Source organism: Meles meles, chromosome 1, assembly GCF_922984935.1.
Source record: "Meles meles chromosome 1, mMelMel3.1 paternal haplotype, whole genome shotgun sequence".
NCBI classification, from domain to species: Eukaryota; Metazoa; Chordata; class Mammalia; order Carnivora; family Mustelidae; genus Meles; species Meles meles.
In genome coordinates, this window is record NC_060066.1 from 100,120,749 (window position 1) to 100,144,310 (window position 23,562).

Sequence of the window (23,562 nt, forward strand, 5' to 3'; positions counted from 1 at the left end):
TGATTTTGTTGGGGTTTGGGGTTTGTTTGTTTTGTTTTGCTTTTGGTTTTTTTCCCCCAGAAGTAAAGCTAAGTTAAATCTTCTGGTTTTTTATTTATATGGTATAGAAATCATGATTTTTGATCAAAATAGTTTTTTTTATTTTATTGTGCAGATTATAAACCAAAAGCTAGAGTTTATGTCAAGACTTTGACTCTGTCTAGTTTTAGGACTCAAGTGAAACCAAGGTGAGATAGTAGAGAGACTTGGTTTGACCATTCACCTTGTGGAATGTGGCAGACTCAGCCCGGGGCAAATACTAGGTCACCAACAGTGCAAAAAAAGCTGCATTTAATCTTTCCACTTACCTTCTTCATTGATGTTATTTGCCTTCCCTTTGGGCACCGGTTTAGACCTTTAAGCCACCACCCCTTAGTGTGCAATGGAAGTGAACTCCGAATCAGTAATTATTGCATTACAGAATTCTAGAGTTGGGGAGTCTCATTGGGTTAAAGCCCTTCATTTGATAAAATAGCAAACCTGAGTCTATGAGAAATAATTGAGGTGTCCATAAGACCATACTGGTTAGAGTAGCCAAGCCAGATTCAAACCTAGTTATATTTTTCCCAATCCCCAGTCACCAGTAAATTTAGCGTATGTTCACAAACTCAAGGAGCCATTTGAGTCTGATATGTATATGTCAGTGTTATGTGTTTTGTTTTTGTTTTTTCTCATCCCCTTTTAGTGTTTCTGGATGTCCTTTAGCAGATAAGACTCTTAAATCCCTCATGGCTGCTAACTCTCAGGAGCTTAAGTAAGTATCGGAATCATGACCTCCTAGTTCTTCATCACTGTGTTAGGACTTCCCTCATTCAAGCCTGGTATGGGTGTTCACTAACAAGTAGTAAGTCATGACTGAGTCAATTATAACCAATGCATTCTTTCACCATAAAGTCCAAACGACTAGAAACAACTCATCGTAATTTTATTTAGTTCATTTGCTTGCTTTGGGGATCTTTTTTCTTTTATAATATTTTTTACAGTAACAATAGAATAGTTAAACATAATACTTTTTTCTGCTGATTTCAGAATCTATACACTAAATCAGACCTATGAAAGTGTGGCAAAGCACTTTCATCATCTAATCCTAAGTAAACTGTGTAATATTTTACCTTATATGAATTTTGAATCATGTGTCTGTCTTTCAATTCTGGGACCTAGATACAATTTTGGCTCATTTCAACCTAGGATCTCAAAACCACATGTGTATATATTAACTTCTACTTACTGATTTTATTTTTCCTATTCTTCTCTTCTTTTATTCCAAATTTCTCACTTATTTTTTCTTCACATCTTATTATATTACGTATAGAATAATAAGAAGTTATAATCAAGCTTACACCCTTTAAAATATAATAGGGCATACATTCAGAAAAGATAACCAGTAACATTAAACAAAATTAATGAAACTCATTTGCAATAATAACATCTTAAGAAAAGTGAGTGTTACTAAGTCTAATAATAATGCAATATTTGCATAAGTAGTAGAAACGTTTGGTGTCTAAATCACAAGTAAAATTTCAGATATTTTATTTTCTTAATATTTTGTTACTATTCCCTTTTTCTAACTTGTTTAAAATTCTTTTTTAAAATTATAAACAACAAATTTATGAAAGAAGATGTGACTGTGATATTAAGCAGATCTAAAACTTGGGAATATTAGTACCAGAAATACTAAAGGGAACTATGAAATACACTTTTCTCATATCCAATATGTAAAGAACAGTTGATTGTGTCAGTATAGATTCTGGAAATCATGCTATAGATTGCCATTTTTCTAGACTGAAATGTAAAAATGTTAGGTTGAGACATGACTAACAGATTGAAAAGAGAGGACTGCCAGGCATCCATACTGAATTGAACTTACTTATCTTACTTACTCAGTATTTATTATTCAATCTTACTCAGTTGTTCTAAACTTGTACCTTAATAATAGCTATCGGTTCTCTTAAATAGTTTCTCTAAACATTATTTCTAGAAAAAAATATTGAAAACATGTAGTTTGAGTTCTACAACAATATTCAGTATTTACGTGTTTTAGGCAGCCATCTGATAAGTAACATCTTTAGGTTTTTTTCTATAAAAAAAAAGACATTTATTGACCTCTTGTTTGGTTATTCAGTTTTTACTTTCAAGTGTATTTTGAAGCTGTTCCTACTCAGCATTCCAAGTGGAACTGGATTCCCCTTCCTGTTTTCCCCTTTTCATTCCAAATTTAGTGGCTGATTGTTGATAATAGCTATGCGTAGATTTTCCAAAAGGCCATTTAAGTTGGGCCATGAAGCAGAACAAACCAGGTGCAAACAACTTAGGTTCTTTGGCAATTATATTAATGTGCCAAGTCTCTGGAGCTCATATATACCACTCCTGTTCATCTGAATTTAATGGATTATTGCAGTAGTGGATCAAATCAAACAAAATAAATTATGCACAGAAACAACTTGGAAAACTTTTTTGTTAAGCAAAAAAGAAAAACTTTGCATGATGTAGACAGAAGCTTGGTAGTAACTTGTGGGCCAAATTTCAGGTTCCTTCCAAAATGAAGTTTAAAAAGAAGAAAAAAAGAAGGTAGGATAAAAGCTAATACATTGTCTGCTAAGCATCACCCAGAAGATACATATCTTAATATTTTCTTTAAAAATGTTTTCTTAGGGGTGCCTGGGTGGCTCAGTGGGTTAAAGCCTCTGCCTTCGGCTCAGGTCATGATCCCAGGATTCTGGGATCGAGCCCGCATTGGGCTCTCCACTCAGCAGGGAACCTGCTTCCTCCTCTCTCTCTCTGCCTTCCTCTCTGCCTACTTGAGATCTTTGTCTGTCAAATAAATAAATAAAATCTTTAAAAAAATGTTTTCTTAGCTAAAAATTCATTATATATAAGGAAAAAAGAGTCCCACACAAAGAAACTCATTGTGTTTAGTTCTATTTGAATGTGTCATGATCCCTCTGCCTCCACTACAACCATGCGGTTCTTGCGCTATGTTCCTGTGTTTTCCAGGTGTCCAACCCCAGGTTGTGATGGTTCAGGGCATGTGACTGGAAACTATGCTTCACACAGAAGGTGAGATCAATTTTGTTTCTGAAGGAGGGCAGTCATAATGTCAACAGCAGGGGCCAGTGAGATCACCTGGTTTGGTTTTGTTCTTTGTTGTCTGCATATTTAGTTTGTCCGGCTGCCCTCGTGCCAGGAAAGGTAGTGTCAAAATGACTCCTACAAAAGAAGAAAAAGAAGACCCTGAACTCAAGTGAGTGTGATTGTCAGTTGAGGTGTGGCCAGATGTAGTTTGTTGGTCAAATGGGTGGGATGTTGGTTGCGAGGCAACTAAGCATTGATTGAGGTTGGGGGGTGGAGGCACCCTATTAAATGCAAGGACCCTTGAAGCAGCCATCAGAGTGTTTAAAAGCTTGAGCAAATTATCTTATCCCTAGGTATGTGTACATAGTTCTTTGATAATTCAAAAAACAAACAAACAAACAAAAAAGACAACAACAATAAAAAAACCAACAACAACAAAAATCTAAGTCTATACTTTTTCCAGTTGCTTTAAAGAAAAAAAAGCATGGTGGAAGTACAAGCATGACAAATATGGCAGCATTTCCCCCAAAAGCTTTAATTTTGGTTAAGGTGAAATTTTATCTTAAATTTCTTGCTCTACAACATTTCTCAATGCATTACTGAGACATTCAAAAACCAACATTCCAGTGCTCTGGGCAACGTGCTGCATAATGTAGGGCAAAGCGGTAAACATTTTATACCCGTGGTCTTTGGTTGGAGGCAGCATGGCAGAGCTTATGTGGTTGACTCTAGAACTAAAAAGTGTGGGTGTGAACCTGACTCCACTTCTTGTAAAATGGGTGGCAACTTAACTAAGTTCTATCAGCCTCATTTTCTCCACCTGGAAAATGGGACCGTAACACTATGTTTAGTGGGTTTGCAGTGAGGATCATGGGAGATAATGTGTAAACCTTACTTAGCTCAGCCCTGTGGACCACTATATCTGGTAATACAGTGCTGTTCTGCTGATTGTGGTGGCATTTTTAAAAACTCTTTAGTTCCACCACTTGCCATCTGTACTATATGGAATTGACACTGTCTTCTTATTCACCTACTTACATCGCTTCGTGTGAGTTATCTAGTGTCTCCCAGCTGGTAACAACTCTTCTGTGTCTCTCTAGATGTCCTGTGATAGGGTGTGACGGCCAAGGTCACATATCAGGTAAATACACATCCCACCGCACAGCTTCTGGCTGTCCCCTGGCTGCCAAGAGACAGAAGGAGAATCCTCTCAATGGGGGCCCCCTCTCCTGGAAACTGAACAAACAAGAGCTACCACACTGTCCCTTGCCAGGCTGCAATGGGCTGGGCCATGTAAATAATGTTTTTGTCACCCACAGAAGGTAACATTTGTTTTCTGCCTTTTGTTGTGTTGTTGTTGTGGTTGTGGTTGTGTTCACCTCAATGGCTTTGGGTTGAGGGAAGAATCCCTCCTTGAGTTCATTAATCATAGCACTTTAGATGGTGCAGAGAGTCTTGCCAGAGAGGTGTTGGACTCCTTTGAAGAATGAAAAATGTTATATCCTCTGTTTCTGAAAATTTACTACACAGTTGTTAAGTGTTGTAGAAACTGCATTTGTTTTTTGTATTCTCAAATTTGCTTATGCTGCTATTTTTTAATGGTTTAGTCTTTTAATGGTTCACTTCAATTTCAAGTGGTGATATTTACTCTATTATGTAGTGTAATTGTAAACTTTCTCTTTACATATTTATGTCCCTCCCTCTTGTGAACTGGTTCAATTTCAGGCCAAATTGTAGTTATTTTGCTGCTGGGGAGATGTGACTCATCCCCAGCAGCCAGAAAGAGAATGACACAGTGACTACTAAGTATACGACAGGATGAGAGAGATTTAGAAAACCCTTTATAGTTTCACAATGACTTAATTCCTTTGTCACTGAGTGTCATGGATTTCAATGGAGCCCTTTGTCAGGAACACTGATCTTAGTACAGCTTTTTGTTTCACATTCTACCTAAAGAAAAGGCTCTAGCAGATTCAGTACACACTTCTCCAGTCAAGGACTATCCTTCTAGTCTACTGGTCCCCGCATGTGATGTGGATTTAAAAACCCAATGAAGCTTTAGTGAGCCTTGATGCTTTGCTTGTGAGCAGTATGCAAACTGAGAAAAGCTGGGGCATTCTATATTTTATTTGGTTTTAAAGGTACATATCAATGGTATCAGAAAATTAACCGTTCCAGGAATTGCTGTTTTAAGTGGATATACAGCCATATCTGCTTATCGAGAAAACCTACATTTTTTAAGTGGTTTATTTATTTTTTTTTATTTTCAAATGCACGGCCATGTTCACAATAGCCCACATTGTTTTATTCTGAGTTTGAATCCTCATTTCATATTTGGGAGCGACAGTCACAAATCAAGTGTGCCTAATGGCATATTAACTGCACAGTAGCTTGACTTTCTTATCGTGGACTCAGTAATATCCATGTTAACACTGATAATGAAATGTTAATGCTGTACTATGACGGGCACATCCCTCAGTCAGCAACAACAGGATTATCTTTAAAAATCATGAAGTTTTAATGATGACACTAAGGCTTGGTGAGGATAGGGAGCAACAGGGGCTCCCACTAGCAGTGGAAGAGTAATTGGTAGAGCCATTTCAGGAAGCAAAGTGCCTTTAAGGAGTCCAGCTGAAAAAGAGGAAATGGACATACCTTGTAACCCAGATACCGAGCTGTTAGGCTGATGCCTCAGAGAGAGTCTCATGCACAATGGACCCCAGAAACATGTCTGAGAATGTCTGTAGTAGCATTGCTCTGTGAAGTTCAAACTGGGAACAACCCACGTACCCACAAAATCAGGATGTGTCGGGGGCTGGGGGGGGGGGGTGGCGGCAGGTGCTGCCACATGGTGGTGACAGTGAAGATGTGTTCTAAGTGATTATAGAACACAATGTTGAGCAGAAAAATAATTGTTGAAGAATATGTGTGGCGTGCTTCTGTTTCCAGGAAGTAAAAAATGAGTAGCAATATTGCATTTAAAAAGCTAGGGTATCATCAACCTACAATTCAAGGCAGTGGTTATGTCTGGGGGCAGGAGAGGCAATTGTTGAAGGCATGGGGAGCTTCAAACATCTTCATGTTTGAACGTAAAAGGTATTCACTTTGAGAGTATTCTTTAAACTGCAAATACACACTATGTATCTAGGTACATATTACCTATTTCATAGTAAGGGAAAGAAAATTGTGAGTTCAAAATTAGGCTTCAACATTAATGCCAAGATATTATTCTCTAGGAGAAAGAAAATAATTATATAAAACAAGTGAATAATTCAGACTTCACTGTTCTTCACTAGAGAGTTCTCTTGCTACTTGGAAGATTTAAGAGACTGAATTCACTTCGGGGTATTCTCTTTAAGGTGGAATGCTTCTCTTTACTATATATATAGAATGTAATGAAAAAATGTAATAAAGTGCCTGGCACATAGTGGTGTCTGACCCAGACAACTTCCTTTCCCTTTCATAAAAATTATATTAACATATGTGTATATATGCAATAATTCATTAATAATTCATTAAAGTAGGAATGACTTATGCTGAAATAGCATGATTTAACCTATGAGACACTTTTATATATTCTGTATTTTGCCCCTCAAATCCCCGAGGTTGTTCGGTACTCTTTCTCATCCCTGACAATGGCGAACATCTATTCAGGGCACGCTCTGTTCCAGTAGAGAGCACTGTTCTAAGTACCTTAGGTGGTTTATTCCTTTAATCCTTTACAAAACCCTGTGAGCTACAGAGGTAGTACAGTTATCCTCCACTGACAGAAGAGGACGAGCACAGGGAAGTCCAGGGATTGCCCTTGCACACAGCGTTAGTACAGCAGAGCCCCTGTCGTGAGCACTGTATCATCTCCATCCTTGGTGTTCAGGGGATCTGTTTGCCAGCCTCAGAGTCTTTCCCCAGCCATTCTCTCTAAGATGAATTTTGTAATTTTTCCCACTCTAACATGGGCCAAAACAGGAATAATTACAAAACTCACCTTACAGGATGGTTGAGAACAATTTGATCCATGCATTTATATCAGCATATTTACAGACTAATTATTTTCAAACTGTGCTTTAAGTCTTGCATGGCAAACTTCTATTTTGAAAAACTGGCAGTCTGGGAAAACAAGTGCTTTTATATAAAGACACACAGACACACACACACTCACACACACAAACACACACACATACACAAGATGGATGTTTGTAACTTCAGACTAGAACATTTATGCAAATTAGACCTCATTTAGTCCTGTGCCAAAACTGTCACTTTTTAGGGTTTTTTGAGTTTTTTTTTAATGTAAACAGTGATGTCCGTATAAGTTGTATCAGCAGAAATATCACTTTAACAAAGCAGATGAAGACATGGTTTAAAATTGCCATGATATGTGATTAAATTGCAAATTGGTCAAAACCATAAAAGACATTTTTTCCTTCCTTTGCAATTCAGAGCCTAAATCTTGACAGAGACACCCCAGTCAACCTCTATCTTTTCTTAAGCAGCAGTTTGAAGCCCCATGGAGGATGTGGTCATCCTCAAAAGGAAAAATGAATTTTTATAATTTTTTATCCCAATTGTTTTTTTAATTTAAGATTTGTTTTATACCTTGGAAGATGTAACTGCATTGGAAGATACAAACTATCAAGTGACATTATGAAACCATGCCCTCACTTTCATAACTTAACTATACCCTTAGGTTCTAAGTCACACAGCTGTGAACACTTCATTAACTCACCTCACCACTGTGTTACAACTGGACGTTTATTGGCTTGTTGTTGGAACAAAGCTAATTGTTTAGAGGACAGAGTCAGGGATGTTCTCCTGAGCTATTAGTAGCCATTACCATTACATGATAAGTGGACTTACTACTGGTCACTTTCTTTTAAAAGATTTTTTTGCTTTATTTGAGAAAAAGCGAGTTTGAGGGAAGAGGGAGGGGTGGGGAGGTGGGGAAGTTGGACAGGGAGAGAGAGAATCCCAAGCAAGCTCCCCACTGAGCATGGAGCCCATGCAGGGCTTGATCCCACAGCCCTGAAATCATGACCTGAACTGAAATCAGAAGTTGGATACTTAACCAACTGAATCACCTAGGCACCCCACTACAGGTCACTTTTAAAATCCACCTTACCAACTAAATATTAATCCTGTTCATGACCGTTTTCTGAGAACACAATACATGACATAAAATAAGACAGACTTATAAAAACTTTTCAGAAAAAGAAAAAAGATAATGAAGCTTATATAGGTCACATTGTACAGTGAGAAGCTTATAAAAATTCTTTATAAAAAAAAAAAAGATTTTCCTAAATCTGGTTTATCGTTCTGTTTGTGTTTTTCATTATTGTCTCTTCCTGTGTTAAATATTTCATAATTTATCAAGTTTTGGCAAACCACATAGCCTTCTTTTTCTATATAGTATTACATATCTATTATTTTTGGATTTCATATACTCTTCATATAGAATAACTTTGAATGTACTTTAAAATACATTCATAGAGCGCTCGGGTGACACAGTTGGTTAAGGGACCGACTCTTGGTTCAGGTCAAGTCATGATCTCAGGGTCATGAGATCAGGCCCCAAATCTGACTCCACACTCAGAGGGGAGTCAGGTTGGGATACTCTCTCTCTCCCTCTCCCTCTGCCCCTCTCCCCACTGAAATAAATAAATAAATCTTAAAGAAAAACCCACATTCATGTAGCAAACATTTATTAAGGGCCATGCTTTAGAAATATTTCTTTTCACTTTGCCAAGTGTTGTAATGCTTGAATTGAAAATAATTATTTTGTACATGAATTGCAACCAAATATCTGTAGGAAAAAAATATTCTAAGTGGCTGATTGTGACAATTTTTAACATTATTTAAAAATTGCATCTCCAAAAATACAACAAAATTGCAAAAGAATGAATGGTTACTTAAAACAACAAAATCATCTTATCATCTACTACAGTAAACAAATTTTGTTCAATGTTTCATTATCATTTTGTTACAATTTAAATAAAACAGATGACATTAAAGAAAGGAAGCACAGCTGAAGAACACAGCAATTAAGGAAAAGATGTAAACCCCACTGCAGGACAATACACCGCCTGCAGGCAGTGCATCTGAATATATTTATAATGGTTCCTTTCATTCTCCTTTCAGCATAGGCATTTTTTTTAATGAAAAGTAATATTTAAAAAATTAAGAGCATAAAGTAGAAACCTTCCCATGTCCAAACAGCATGTGATATACCCGTTTATTTTTATTATTTTGGGTTCATTTTAATTTGAGTCATTCTGTAAAGACCAGACTATAGTACATAAAAGACAGGAAGAACTAGATTTTGCTTAATTATTCATGGAATTTTGACTCATTTGGAATAATTCTTATTTGTAATATATATGTACTATTTTACATTTACAGAAAATAAAATAACCATTCCTTAAAAAAGGCACTTGTATGAATGCAGAATAGTAACATTTTAACAAAATTAATTAAATGATAATATCAGTAATAGTTATTTGAATTTTGATTTAAAGAGCAAAAACACAAAACATAATTATATTATCTGAGGGTCTTTGCTTTTGTGTTCATAGATATTATGTGTTATTTCTACAAAGAGACTGCGGATTATAACGTAATTAGTAGGCAAAGACTTAATAAGTGATGAGTACAAAATTTTAATTTTTGTAAGAAGTAACATGTGTTTTTTTTAATTATTTTTTAATGTGCTATGTTAGTCACCATACAATATGTCATTAGTTTTTGATGTAGTGACATGTGTTAAAAAAAAAAAAGGAGTAATATGTATTTCACACACTGGTACTATTTCTATTCTCACAGCTTATCTGGATGTCCTCTAAATGCACAAGCCATCAAAAAGGGCAAGGTCTCAGAAGAACTAATGACCATCAAGCTCAAAGCAACTGGCGGTAAGAGCACAGGGCTAGAAAGCTGCCATTCCCACCAAGGTCTCAGCCGTAGCTCCCCAAAGTTGTTCGTCTGCCAAATTATTCTGTATATGGAAAGTGTAATTTTAATATACAAGAAGGATGTTTTCCTTGAATTTCAACTAAAACTATAACTTCATCTGAAAAACAATTTCTTGGGTTTTTTTCTTTCCTTTTTCATTATATCTCTAACACAGAAAATCAAGCATTACCACTTGAAGGACTAAGACACACCAGCTGAACTTTTGTCCTTCAGTCCTCAAAATCACACCTTTGCATGAGTGTGTGTGTGTGTGTATGTGTTCCTGCTGTAAGCCTTCTATCAAATTTCAAGAAATACAGTTTTGGCATCTGTCTTTGAATCCTTAAGGTTTGTTGCATCCTCAAAATATTTTTATGATGAATCTGGATGATTTAAATTTATATCTGTATTTCCCTAGTGTCAATGCTTTATAGAAGTTAGTAGATGCAGTTTCTGAGCTCTATCTTTGGATCCTTCAATTTTCCTTTGATTCTTGAGTGCTTTTCCTAAGAGTTCTTATCAATGTCATCTCAGGCATGTGTTGTTTCCTTAGATCATCATTCTAAAGCACCTAGAAACAATGGCAAAACATCATTTTGCTTTGGAGATTGATTTGATGATGTCTTTGGCACATAACTGGATTGGAGTAACTGTTTTTACCTTACTTCTTTGAAAGCATTTCCCAATCTTTTTAATTTGCTATGATTTTTTACAAAGAAGATATACAGTATCTGAGGGAGGGAAGCACTTTTGAGCCTCCTAAAATTTCCCTTCTGAGGTTTTCATCTGCTGTCAGATGCATTATCTAAAGTGGCCTCTTGGGGACCTGCTCTCCCTCTTGGAGCCACCACTAAGAGGTGAAGGGGGTCAATTTGCCTGTGGAGGAGGGATTAAAGAACTGGAGGTTAGAGATTGCGCTGGACATTCTTTCCAACACTTAGATGCTCCGTAAAGTGCTTTCTCCAGATGTTTTTCATTGTTCCTCGAAAATCCCCCACTTCTCAACCGCCTCTTAGCACATTTTCTGTGAAACTGGCACGATTTTTTTATGTGTGTGTGTGTGTGTGTGTGTGTGTGTATACATATATATATATTTTAATTTATATGTCACCTTCTTTCAAGCAATAGTTAAATGATGGGGAGTGCAATGCTACATTAAGAAAAAGCTAGTTAGAAGTTAATTCAAAAAAAATGAGACAAAAGGAGATCAAAGATAAGAAAGCAAGGTGGGACAAGCCTGAGGATAATAACAGGAATGTACGAAGCAAGCCTTTTTGCATTGGTTAAAAAGGGATCTCAGATTTGACTTTCAGCTCTTTAAACCCCAAAGCAAAAGGAGAGTATAATCACTATAAGAATCACACATCAGCAAGTAAATTCAAAGCAAAACTTTCTCTGGAAGTGAGTGCATGACGAAAATATTTCCTATGAGTTTTCATTATAAGAACACCAGCAACACCTTTAACAGTAAATATAATAGAAATCACAGGCTCTTCCTAATAAAGATAAGAACAAGACAGTAAGCTGTTGGCATTGCAACAAATTATAGTAAAGCTTTGCAGAGTGCCAGTGAGATGTGGGCCAGGTACACACAGTTCCACTGGGCTGTTCAAACCCCCTAGTAGATGGTTATAGTAACCTCAGAGCAGATGGACTGCACATACCTTCTTTGAAGGGTGCTTTTTTTAATTAATTTTTTTATTTCTTATTTTTTATAAACATATAATGTATTTTTATCCCCGGGGTACAGGTCTGTGAATCGCCAGGTTTACACACTTCACAGCACTCACTGTAGCACATACCCTCCCCAATGTCCCTAACCCCACCACCCTCTCCCTACCCACCTCCCCCCAGTGACCCTCAGTTTGGTTTTGTGAGATTAAAAGTCTCTTATGGTTTGTCTCCCTCCTGATCCCATCTTGTTTCATTTATTCCTTTCCTACTCCCCAAACCCCCCACATTGCCTCTCAACTCCCTCATATCAGGGAGATCATATGATAATTGTGTTTCTCTGATTGACTTATTTCACTAAGCATAATACCCTCTAGTTCCATCCACGTCATCGCAAATGGCAAGATTTCATTTCTTTTGATGGCTGCATAGTATTCCATTGTATATATATACTACCTCTTCTTTATCAGTTCATCTGTTGATGGACATCTAGGTTCTTTCCATAGTTTGGCTATTGTGGACATTGCTGCTATAAACTTTCAGGTGTACCCTGAAGAATGCTTTTTAAATTGAGCATCTTCAGCTGAACTTTCAAAGGATGTGAAGCAGCAGAAAGATGGCTGGAACACATTGACAAGTGTCTGAAGTGCATTTATTCTAAATGGGCCATGAAACTGGAAAATTCACACATTTTCATAATCTAAAAAGCTAGGGGCTGATGCTTTTCTGAAGCCTGAGAACCCACAATGACTTGTGTGTGAAGAAAAATCCACCTGAGTTCAAGTCAGTGGTCAGTGGAGGGTCAGGGAGGACCTAAAGTTATTTGAGGCCTTCTCTAATGATGTGCCATCTCCATAGTCCCCTACCTTAAAGCTTGGAAACAGCCATGGTTTCCTGGATGACTTATAAAACAGGCATAACCCAACATTCCCCAGATCCTAAAAAGAAATCAAATTGCAATAACGTACAAAGTGCATATGACTCTAAACTTCTTGTTGTTCTATATTAAATTAAAATAGATACAAATCATTCAGGCAATTGGTCGGATTACCTAACATGTTAGGAGAATTTTACCTACAAACCGGTTAAAACATGAGACGTCAACACCAAAAATATTTATGTTTATTTTAGAAGAATTGATCTTTAGTTCTCCTCCTTGCCATAATTAAATTGCCATGCTAATTTTTTAAAGACCATTACTGGTCCTTGATAATAAAATTAGAACATCTGTACATGAATAAACCCTTGCCTTTCTGTTCTTTGCGAGACAAATAAAAGTTATAATGGTTGACCTATGTATGTGTTCTTATATTTAGCAGATCCTTCTAGTTCTTTCCATGTGGCAAATTACCATGCTTTAAATATTGTGATATATTATTCTTTTCTGGATAAAACTTTATCTAACAACTTAAAGCCCCTTATTTGTTGAGTATATCCGCTATACACAAGTGTTTACATCCCTTATTCATTTATACAGAATATAAAGTATTATTATAAGTTATATAATCCCTAATTATGTATATTAGGCATAGATTTGTATCAAGTAAAGAAAGCATATTCTTTTGCTTTTAAACAGGTTTCCCTATAAGGAAACACTGAAATAGTTCCACTAAAATATTTAGCGGAAAGTTTATATGGTTTCCGTGGTCAACAATACATGGCTCATCTAACCCAGCCCTCTACTTCTACTCTCTATTCTGTTGTGTGTATATTCATCAAGGAACATCAGCGCAAATATTTAACTGAAAATTTCAAAGCAGATTAAATATCCATGAGTAAAGGTAACATTAAAATGGTTAAGAGAACATATTCTGGAACCAGAGAGCTTGCGTTTTGAATCCTAGCTCTACTGCTTACTATTTAACCTCTTCATGCCTTGTTTTCCCATCCATAAAATGAGGTAAGAAATATATCTTCTTCTTGGGATCCTTAAAGAATCAAATGAGTTCATATTTGCAAGTGCAGTGTGAAATTCAAAATCTGTGGCATCCTCTCAGTTCTACTCAGTGTCAGAGCCTCTTAAAGACTGAGTATGGAGAGGAGGTTGACAGATAAATAATCAATAGAAATAGATAAGGTAATGTATTCATGAAAAAAAAATTTTAATGAGACTGGCTAAAATACCACCCTTCCCCTCCAAAATAAAAAAAAAAAAAGAACCCCCCAAATCCCAGAAATCATAACAAAAACATTAGTTCATTTATCCATTAATTGCCTGAGAATTTATGGAGTTCCTATTATATGTTGGATCCCATCACAATGTTCCTTTTTTGAGGTCTCATCTCATGATCATACCTTCCCCATAGGCTTTTGTTCTTAGGCATCTTTCAAATGGCCCTGTCTTCGTCAAGAGGCTTGAATGTCCTCACTGCACTGGATGCCAGGGGAATGTAATCCTAACTAGAGCTCAGTACAAAGAATCTAGGCTCACAGAGTCTTCTCACAAATATCTGTGACTTCACATCCCAAATTAAACTCTTGATTTTCCTGCTGGAAGCTTCTGCTCCCCTAGGCTCCCTCATCTCTGGAATGCCACTAGTTGCCCAGCTGCTCAAGCAGAAACAGATAGTCTTCCTTGATTCCTCCGTTCTCTTTTCTCCTTCCTCCCATTCATCACAAGTGCTGTGAATCCCACCTACAAGTTTTATGTTGAGTCCACTTCTATTACACTTACTACCACTTCCATGGGGCAAAGAACCATCAGATGAGCCAGGATCCCAGTGATAATCTCCTAACTGGTCTTCTGGTTTCTGTTCTCTCTTCCTGTCACCCCATTCTCTATTCAGATCTGAGTTATGCTTTCACAAAGCCAAACAGATCACATCAACTCCCCTGCTTAAAATTCTTCACTGGCTCCCATTGCACAGGGAATAAACCCAAGCTCTTTGTGAGGTCTCCCATGACCTGTTTCTTCACTCATGAGGGCCTTCTTACAGTCCCAGGATCAGAATATCCATTCCCTTCCCACACCAGGCCTCTGTGCTTTCTAGTTCCTCCCCTGGGATGCTCATCCCAACCCAATCCCAAGCTTTTCATGTGCCTGTTTTTTACTGTATCTGTAATCTCTCAGATTAAAAGAGGCTTCCCCAGCACCCTGCTTGTTTCCTTCATAGTTCATCATATTTTTATCAGTTGCTTCCTTGCTTATTGTCTGCCTCACCGGATACTATGTAAGAAAATGCCGTCTTCTGAAGTGGAATTTTATTGAGAAGAGACAAAAAGGAAAAACAATTTGGCAAAGAAATATAGCAATAGAAATTTTCATTTGCTCAAACCAGAAAAATTTTAAGTGCTGATAGCACTCAAAATACCTGTTTAATGGATCATCTACACTCCCTGGTGTTGTCAAAAACAAGTATTTCAATCCTACTCATCTGAGAAACAAAGATACTGTACTAGGATACCAACTGGTAAAACTTGGTGCTCAGAACCCAGTGAAATTCCCCGGATACAGTCAGCCAGTTCAGAATAAATCCTGTGTCCTAGATATTATACAACCATTAGTGTGGTCCTGGGTGATTGTTTATTGTTCTCTTAGGAGCTGTGTCACACTGTTGACTCATATTCAAATTGGTCTAGGTACTAAAATACCCAGATCTTAGTTGTTGGTTTGCTCTTCTTCTTTATTGAATCTCAGAGCCCCGTATTAGATCAATCTCGTAGCATACTCTCTTCATTGGTGCATGCATAGCCCACTTTTATTTAGGTAGTTAGTAACTTATAATAAAGCAGTAAGGACCCACAAAACAGCCACCTGTTTTTAATCAAGTTTTATGTAAATAGAGCTCACATTTTTCTTAACATGTTATTGGTAAGAGTCATTCATGTTGTTTTGGCGGGCATGCAGTGTGTTTCCAGGCTGGGCTTTTGTGAATGTGTCGTGTTCATCTAGTGCATGCCTCCTCTTGTGAACCTGCAGCTGTTTGTCTCAGGAGTGTACCTAGGGATGGAATTGATGGGTCATAGAGCACATGAAGTTTACTTTCAGGGGACAATGAACTGTTGTCCAGAGTAGTAACCCCAGGGCAATGTAAGAGTCTGGAACTCTTTCAAACAAGTTGTCAGTTTTCTCATCCTTGCTCTCATGAATTCAGTCTTATTAAATCTAAATGCAGAAGTTTACATTTATCCATCTTAATTGTCATCATCTTTTTGGTGCAGATTCACTCACCTCATGTCCTGCTTCTGTCCTTTTTAACATGAGCTTCCATTCTGAACTTTAAAAAAAATACTTAAAATGCATTCATATTCCTTCTATAAAATAGTGATGAGAAATAACTCCCACTCATTGAGAACCTACTATACATGCTGCACTTTATAATTTATTGCACTAATTCTTGCAACATAGATTTTATGCTTATTTTATTGAAGAAGAAACTGGGGCACAAAGAAATTAAGTAAGTTGTACAGGTTCAAGAGCAAGAGTCAGGGCCAGCATTCAAACTCCAAAGCCCATGTTCCTTCTCCTAGATTGCATTGCTCCTTATCCAGCTCTACATAGGGAACCCAAATTTTGTGTCCCTGGACTCTAAGCCCCCTGCCAACACCCCAGCTCTGCCTCCAGTGATGATTCATAAGGTCCCACACAGGTAATAAATAAACAACTAATCAGCATAATTCCGTGTCATAACTGTTCTTACAACACTGTGTACGAGAGGATGTATGGGATATGGAATTCATTCCTAGCTCTGCTGTTACTCTGGACACAGGCAGATTATGCAGCCTCTGTCGTGATGAGTGTGGCTGCATTTAGCCTCTCTAGACTCAGTGTCTTCATATGTGAAGAAGGTATAATGAATGGAACATGCCCCATAGCATGCAGTGAAGTTTAAATCAGAAATTATCTGCAGACATGTGGAGCAACATACCTGGAACATAACAGTGCTAGATTAAATGGTATTACTTTTCTACTCCTTTTTCTTACAAAAGAACTCTTTACCCCACTTTTTTAGAATCTTGGATGTAGATTTGGGTAAAGATTCAACATTTCAAATTAAAGTCCAATTTTCACTTAGCAAAGGACAAATTTAAACATAAAATGACTCATATTGTCACTGTCTCATATTTTCTGTTTAAACTCAGATAGTCTGACTTTTTGTAGGTTTAGAGAGTGATGAAGAAATTAGGCATTTGGATGAAGAAATAAAGGAATTGAATGAATCCAACCTTAAAATTGAAGCAGATATGATGAAACTTCAGACGCAGGTAAAAACAACAATAACACAACAGAAAAACTATTAGTTATTTTTAAAGTGATCACAGTCATTAGCGGAGGCAAAACATTAAACTGTTAAACGTTGTGTAAAAAAATAAACTGATATCTTACAATGAATACATTGACCATGTCTCGATGACACCATTGCATGGCTAGGTAGATCACTTTGGGCCATCATTGACTATCTGTAGGCAAAGCTACTCATGTTTTTGCCTTGGGTGTCTTAAAGGCTTTAGAAGCAAATAAAGCCAATCATCCTGTAACTAGTCCTACAAAGCACATGGTGTTTTAGAAAAACTGTCATTAGAAGATATGAGTAGTTAGTATTATTCAAAATTCAAATAAACAGATCAACTTTTCACATTTGAATTTTCTAGAACATCTCTGAATGTATATTTGTTAGAAACATTCTTTTTGGAGATTTTTCTGGAGACACTGTTTACTGAAAAATCCAAGAAATTTCTCAATTCTTTATTCTTCTATGTAACATCTGCCCCATCCTCTGCCTAGATTTATCCAAATGGAAATTTTTTTTTATTTTTTATTTTGAGCCAATGGTTAACCCCATCAATTTGACCTATATTAAGACTTACATCTTAAGAGACTTGTATTGGTAGCTGTGTTGAAGATAGGCCAAGAAGAGACTGCATGGGGCAAAGCCAGGCATAGGTCTACCCATGACAAAGCATTCACAGTCATTCCAGGGGCTGGACCCACGGGCCATCAGTGCAGGTGAGGACAGTCTCCATCTTGGATATTGTGAAGGACTATGAGAAAAAGAGAGCTTTCAGGGATACCTTGAAGGCCTGAGCAGTGTTCAAGTTGGGAAAATGAGGACTGTGTATGGAGCAGGTTTGGGGGAAGTTGCAAAGGCTCACTCTTGAACATACTAAATTTGAGATAGTCACCACATAACCATGTGGAGATGTGGAATTTGCAACTCATAGGAAGTCTGGGCTAAAGATGTAAACTTGGGAATGTGATTCCAAAACTTAAAGCAATATGGGGGTTGCGGTTTTATGAGAAGTTGCAGAGTAGTGCGCATTCCTTGGCAGTCAGGTTCAGCGGATGTCTTTGCTTCAGAGAGAAACCTCTTGTCCTCCTCCAAATCCAGTTGCTCACATTCCCAAGTTATTTCCTTTTCAGATCACATCTATGGAGAGCAACCTAAAGACAATAGAGGAGGAGAACAAGCTCATAGAACAGAACAACGAGAGCCTGCTGAAGGAGCTGGCGGGCCTGAGTCAAGCTCTCATCTCAAGCCTTGCGGACATTCAGCTCCCACAGATGGTAAGTCCAAAGCAGGACCTTGGCTTGCTCGGTTGCAGCGCCCCAGCGCACTCACCAGGAGGGCCACGCGTCAGCAACCACACAGGTAGTGCGCATGCTCTATCGCGTCTGACAGGCAACCACCTCCCTCAGGGGGACCGTGACAGACACATAGATTAAATTACATAAAAGCCAAAGGCTTTTGAAATTGCAGGAATCATTTAAAGGTGAGGGTTTATTCAAAACTTGCTTTATAATGTAATACGAAGGTTGGAGGCCAGAGCTCCCTCACTAAAAGTTTATTTCCAAATAGAGAACTTAGAAGGCTTACAGCCATTTGTGCCATCCACCCTGCTCAAGAGCCAAAAAAAAAAAAAAATTGTTTTTAATTTGGCGTTAAGTAGGAAGAACATATTCATGTTCTCATATGGAATAAAAAGTGAGCAAGTCGTCATTATTTTCAAAATCTAAACATATATTTGAGTTTTGGCAACTATTTAAAATTCATAGATAATTAGTTCCTGTCACATTTTCATAAATATTACAAACATTTGGAAGAGAGGCTGCATTGTCGAATGCTTTTAATTTCCTTAATGCTTAGAGCAAGTTTTTTAGAGCTGCAAATTTTATATATAGAATTTATATATAAAGATATATAAAGAAGCAGCAATTTCGTGAAAAAATATGATTGGTTTACCTGAAAGCAATAATTCCCTCAGTTTACCCAATTTTGCAGCATGGAACCCTCATCTTACCCAATTCCAAACGTGTCTCTTGACAATTAAAAAAAATCGATAATGTAATAATAAAAACCACAAAGGAAAATAAATTATTACTTTATGGCCAGTATCAAGGTAAATTTTAGATATTATTATAATATTATTTATGAACATTTGTCTAATTCATACTTGAAATTTGTATTCATTACTATGTTTTCCTTCACAAATGCCATAAAAATAATCATTACCATACAAGAGAAACTGTATCTTGTAGAACTATATGCAAGGCAGCCTAGTGGTGATTTTTAAGGCTAATTACACTAAATATTCACACAGACACCCAACACTCAGCTTTGGCCTTCCCATTCTGTAGTTGAGGAAATCAAAGCTCAGAGATCATGTAATTTGATCCAGGCTCCAAAGCCAGATGAGTCAGGCTTTACTGTGTGGACTTTATACACTCTGTTGCCTGCATCCTGGTCCAGTTATACAAACTTTCCAAGAAACCTGTGACACAGCTAAGGCAGAAACTGAAAGGGAACAGAAAACCATGGTTAGACAATACTCATAATTCAGATCAATATCTTGCTAGGCACAGCAAGATAATCTTCAGAATTAGCAAGCCTACCTTCTAAATAACAGCAATAATGATAACATCCTTTATTGCTCTAGTATTTAGATTTTTGAAAAATCCTTTCTTCCAAACATTTCGTGAAGCAAGTAAAGCACATGTCACGTGTTTTCAAAAGGTGGGAAAATGGAGGCACCCAGAAATGGTTAGTAGCATGCCTTTTGTGTCTTGCATTTCCCCTCAGGTACACATGCAATTTACACGGATCAAGTGACCACTCTCTGAAGCACCACATTAGACAAAGAAGCTACTAAAACACACAAAAAGAGTAAGAGATAAGCAGATCTTGGTGAATCTGATGTGCTAACTGAGCAGAGAGAGATAAATGCAAAGATATTTTACAATGATGCCACAAGGGGAAAATAGCCAAAAAGGTGTCTGAGGATGGAAAAAGAAAAAAATTTCCACCTGGTTAGTGAGCAGCTTGCTCAGATCTTAAGTGCCTTTAATTCCAGCCCAGTGCTGTCAAAGGAACCACCTAGTTCAAGCAAAGTCTTCCTCCATAGCCTCTCTGACATTCCCCTTCCCCTTGTGCAGACAGGAAGTCTGTGATGCTGGGCATGTGCAGCATGCTGAGGCAACCTCCCCAAAGAAGCAGTGCAGCTCTGAGGGGTCCAGCTCAGTAGCCAGGTATCTATGTGACACAGCTCCAAATTGACCACAAAACATTAACAATCACAGCAAGCCCATCAATGGAGTAAAGAGTGAACAGTTGAATCCCAGCATACTCAGTTTCTCTCCATTTCCCCAAACTCCAACAGCTATATGGATTCTTCCCTTCCCTTTAAGACCCTGGAGTCACTGATACTCTTGGTGTTACTAGGTCCTCCTTTTGTCCCAGCCTGAGTGACTCTCATTGGTTCAATGTGTTTTGTCTTCATTTAGGGGCCTATCAGTGAGCAGAATTTTGAAGCATATGTAAATACACTCACAGACATGTACAGCAATCTGGAACGGGACTATTCCCCGGAATGCAAAGCTCTGCTGGAAAGTATCAAACAGGCAGTGAAGGGCATCCATGTGTAGGACCACAGCGCTGCCAGGCAACAGAAATTACAAACAGCAGTAACACAGACGGATCTGGAAGGGACTCCTGTGCTGCTAAGGCACATAGGTTGCCGTATTGCATTTACAATTGCAACATTGCACTAATTTTTCCCCCCAGCTGACATAAAAAGGAAAGAAAAACTAGGATAGACTCTTTGGATTAAAAGCGATGCAGTCAAATATCAGATCTTATTTATTTTCATATGTTTTAATTTTATTTCTTCATTGCACTCTTTTGGATTTTTTTTTTGTAAAGTATATGTAAAATAAATGTGACATTTTTATATTTTATTTATTTCTAATCAAAGAGTTTTTTATCTTTTAACTGCATTTTGAAGTCTGCCATATTTTTACAAGTGTGTTTATTAATTTATTTTCCAATAGAATTTAAATAGAGATGCTATTCTCAAATCACATACCTTTCTGGGATTAAGTGAGAAGACAAAAAAGTAAGAAGGAGATCCTTGTCTAAGGACTGCACTATGGTCCAGTTTGATTTTTATTGCACATTTCTTTTCCTCCCTTTCACTGGCTTTTGTATTTGTAAATGAGCTTGCGGTGAGGTGCGGGAAGAAATAAGAAGATAAATGGCGCCCACTAGTGGGAAATGCGCACTCACAGTAGCACAGTGTACTGGAAAACAGCCTGTTCAGAATTTGTTAGCAATAATTAAATATAGCAATCAGCAAAGTATTCGACTTGGCTGTACGGTTTTAGTTAATATGAATTATTTATTTGACATGTTTTAAAGAAACATAAGCTTTTTTAGTGATGCAGATTTGTCTGTTTGTTTTTCAAGTCATATCAGATAGTTGGCAACTCTTATCCCAAGATGAGAAATAAGACTTGATGTGACCAGCCAGGCTTTCCTGCCATATGTTGGTACAATATACAAGTGACAATATTGATGTAGATTTGTTCTTAGCAAATACAAACACATCCAAATGGAAAATTTTGTAGATACCATATCCCCTGAAATAGCATTTATCTTACTGGGTGGACTGGAAAGGAATGGGAAATACAGTAACACATGAAAAAAACATTACTCCAATCCGAGTAAATACTTTAAACACTAGTGACATTGTCTTACCCTCCTTAGGCAACAGAAGAGCTTTCAATTTGATAAAAATCTTTCCACAGAACTACAAGTGCTACAAAGTATACACACTCACACTCAGAGACACACACCCACAGAGAGACACACTCACATACACTCTTACACGCATGAAATTGGGCCCCAAATCTTGGATTTCTGGATGGATCAGAGTTTAGTAGTTGCTATAGTAAAGGCAATGTCTATTTCAGGGATTGTAAAGTAGGTAAGCATTGTTTCAAAAGTTTTTTTATATTTATTTTTTTTAAGAAAAAGGTATAGACAACCAGCTAAACTGCCTTTTTGGTGTACACACACACCTCGTGTGCAATGTGCCTCCGTGTAAATGGACACTTGAACTTAGTGTGGGCTTAATTTTCTGTGCTATGACAAAAGTGTTTATTTTTTATTAGCCTCATGGATATGTAGATTGAATGTGATGGCACTCACAGGCTTGATATATTCCACTGTTATTACTGTTACCTGCACAAATGAAAAGTAATATCAACAGTAATTCCACTTCCATGACACTGTGGTCATTGTTATGTACTAAGTGGGGCTTATCTTCGGTTTGGGGTTCATTTGAACCTTGAATCTTAGTTTAGTGAAAATGAGATGTCTGTTCTTAGGTAGGAACGGTGTTAATTTAAAAATCACTTTTAAAAAAAGAGCTACCATATGTGCTGTCTATTATAAATGGGACACCAAACAAAATTTTCTATTAAAGTTATGTACTTGCAAACATTTTGCTATACAGTACTTGATAGAGGCATACAAATAAGTTCACTTATTACAAAGACAAAAGTTTAATTTGCTAAATATTTTAACAAGTTTGTTATATATTTTATTTAATTTAAAAGAAATCTCTTACCAACCTATGTATTTATTACTATAATTTACTATGACTTCGGGTTAATTTATTTGTGTTTGCATAGTTTGAGCAGACTGTTTTGTGAAGTATGTTTGTATTTATTTGCCTCCTTTGTATTTGATGTGTTTTGTAATGTGCACTGATTTTTTTCCTTTCAACTCTGTTAATGATAGATACTGTAAATTGGGTCTTTTGTAAACAGCAAAAAGGCAATGATGTATGCATTTTTTTTAATTTGAAGTAGCTTGTTTGTATACTGTTTCTTCAAACAATTAATATTTCTTACATCAAAGCAACAAAATTGTGTTCAGTGCTGTACATTTGGTGTATGGTAGGAAATAAAAATTGATAATGAGCTTTGCTGTGCTCTTTCTTGGGCTACTCTATCGAGACCATTACTGCCATTCCATGAAAAGCACTGCCCCGGAGGAGGTAGACTGCCCCAGAGTCAAGAAGTGCTGATGCATTTCAGTTCCGCCAACCAGTCTGCCTGGCTCATTATTTTATCTCAAGTGGACAGGATGTTTTTGCCAATTGATAAGTCGACACAGCCTTTGGTTCAGTATACACATCCAGAACAGTGGCTACCTTTGATTTGAGGGAAAACTTTGCTAGCACGAACAAGTGATTCACCTGTATCTGCTAACTCCACAATTGTTTTGGGTACTGAGTATAACTCTGTATTCATACAAGCCAGTTAAACTCAAATTAAAGAAAAATAATAATTAATTCTTGACAGCATCTCCTTTGCTTGTGTATTTTTCCTATCTAATGTCAAACAGTCAGCTTAATTTAATTTTCCAGTTTCTGCCCAGATTTACATATCTCTAGGACTGGTTGACATTTATACTCAATGTGGTAAGACCCATGTAATCCATGTAATGAAGAACAATTGACTGAAGGGAAGTCTGGGTCCCCAAAGGAATGCCAGGGCTATACTTGGGTAGACCTAAGCGGGACAGGGGTTGGCACACAGTCGTTAATGCACAA

General features: G+C 37.2%; 1 protein-coding gene across 3 annotated transcripts in view; it reads left to right on the forward strand.

The window, feature by feature from the left end:
* The window catches only part of ST18 (ST18 C2H2C-type zinc finger transcription factor), a 106,966-nt gene extending 84,039 nt beyond the window's left edge, over positions 1-22,927 (forward strand). For all 3 annotated transcript variants that reach the window (XM_046024067.1, XM_046024083.1, XM_046024075.1), the window contains 8 exons: positions 725-793; positions 3,034-3,096; positions 3,200-3,280; positions 4,212-4,433; positions 9,928-10,016; positions 16,829-16,932; positions 18,089-18,232; positions 20,447-22,927. In XM_046024067.1, the coding sequence (XP_045880023.1) occupies positions 725-793; positions 3,034-3,096; positions 3,200-3,280; positions 4,212-4,433; positions 9,928-10,016; positions 16,829-16,932; positions 18,089-18,232; positions 20,447-20,587 (913 nt within the window). In that variant the 3' untranslated portion in view covers positions 20,588-22,927. The remainder of the gene's footprint in view (positions 1-724; positions 794-3,033; positions 3,097-3,199; positions 3,281-4,211; positions 4,434-9,927; positions 10,017-16,828; positions 16,933-18,088; positions 18,233-20,446) is intronic.
* The last annotated feature ends 635 nt before the right edge of the window (positions 22,928-23,562 follow it).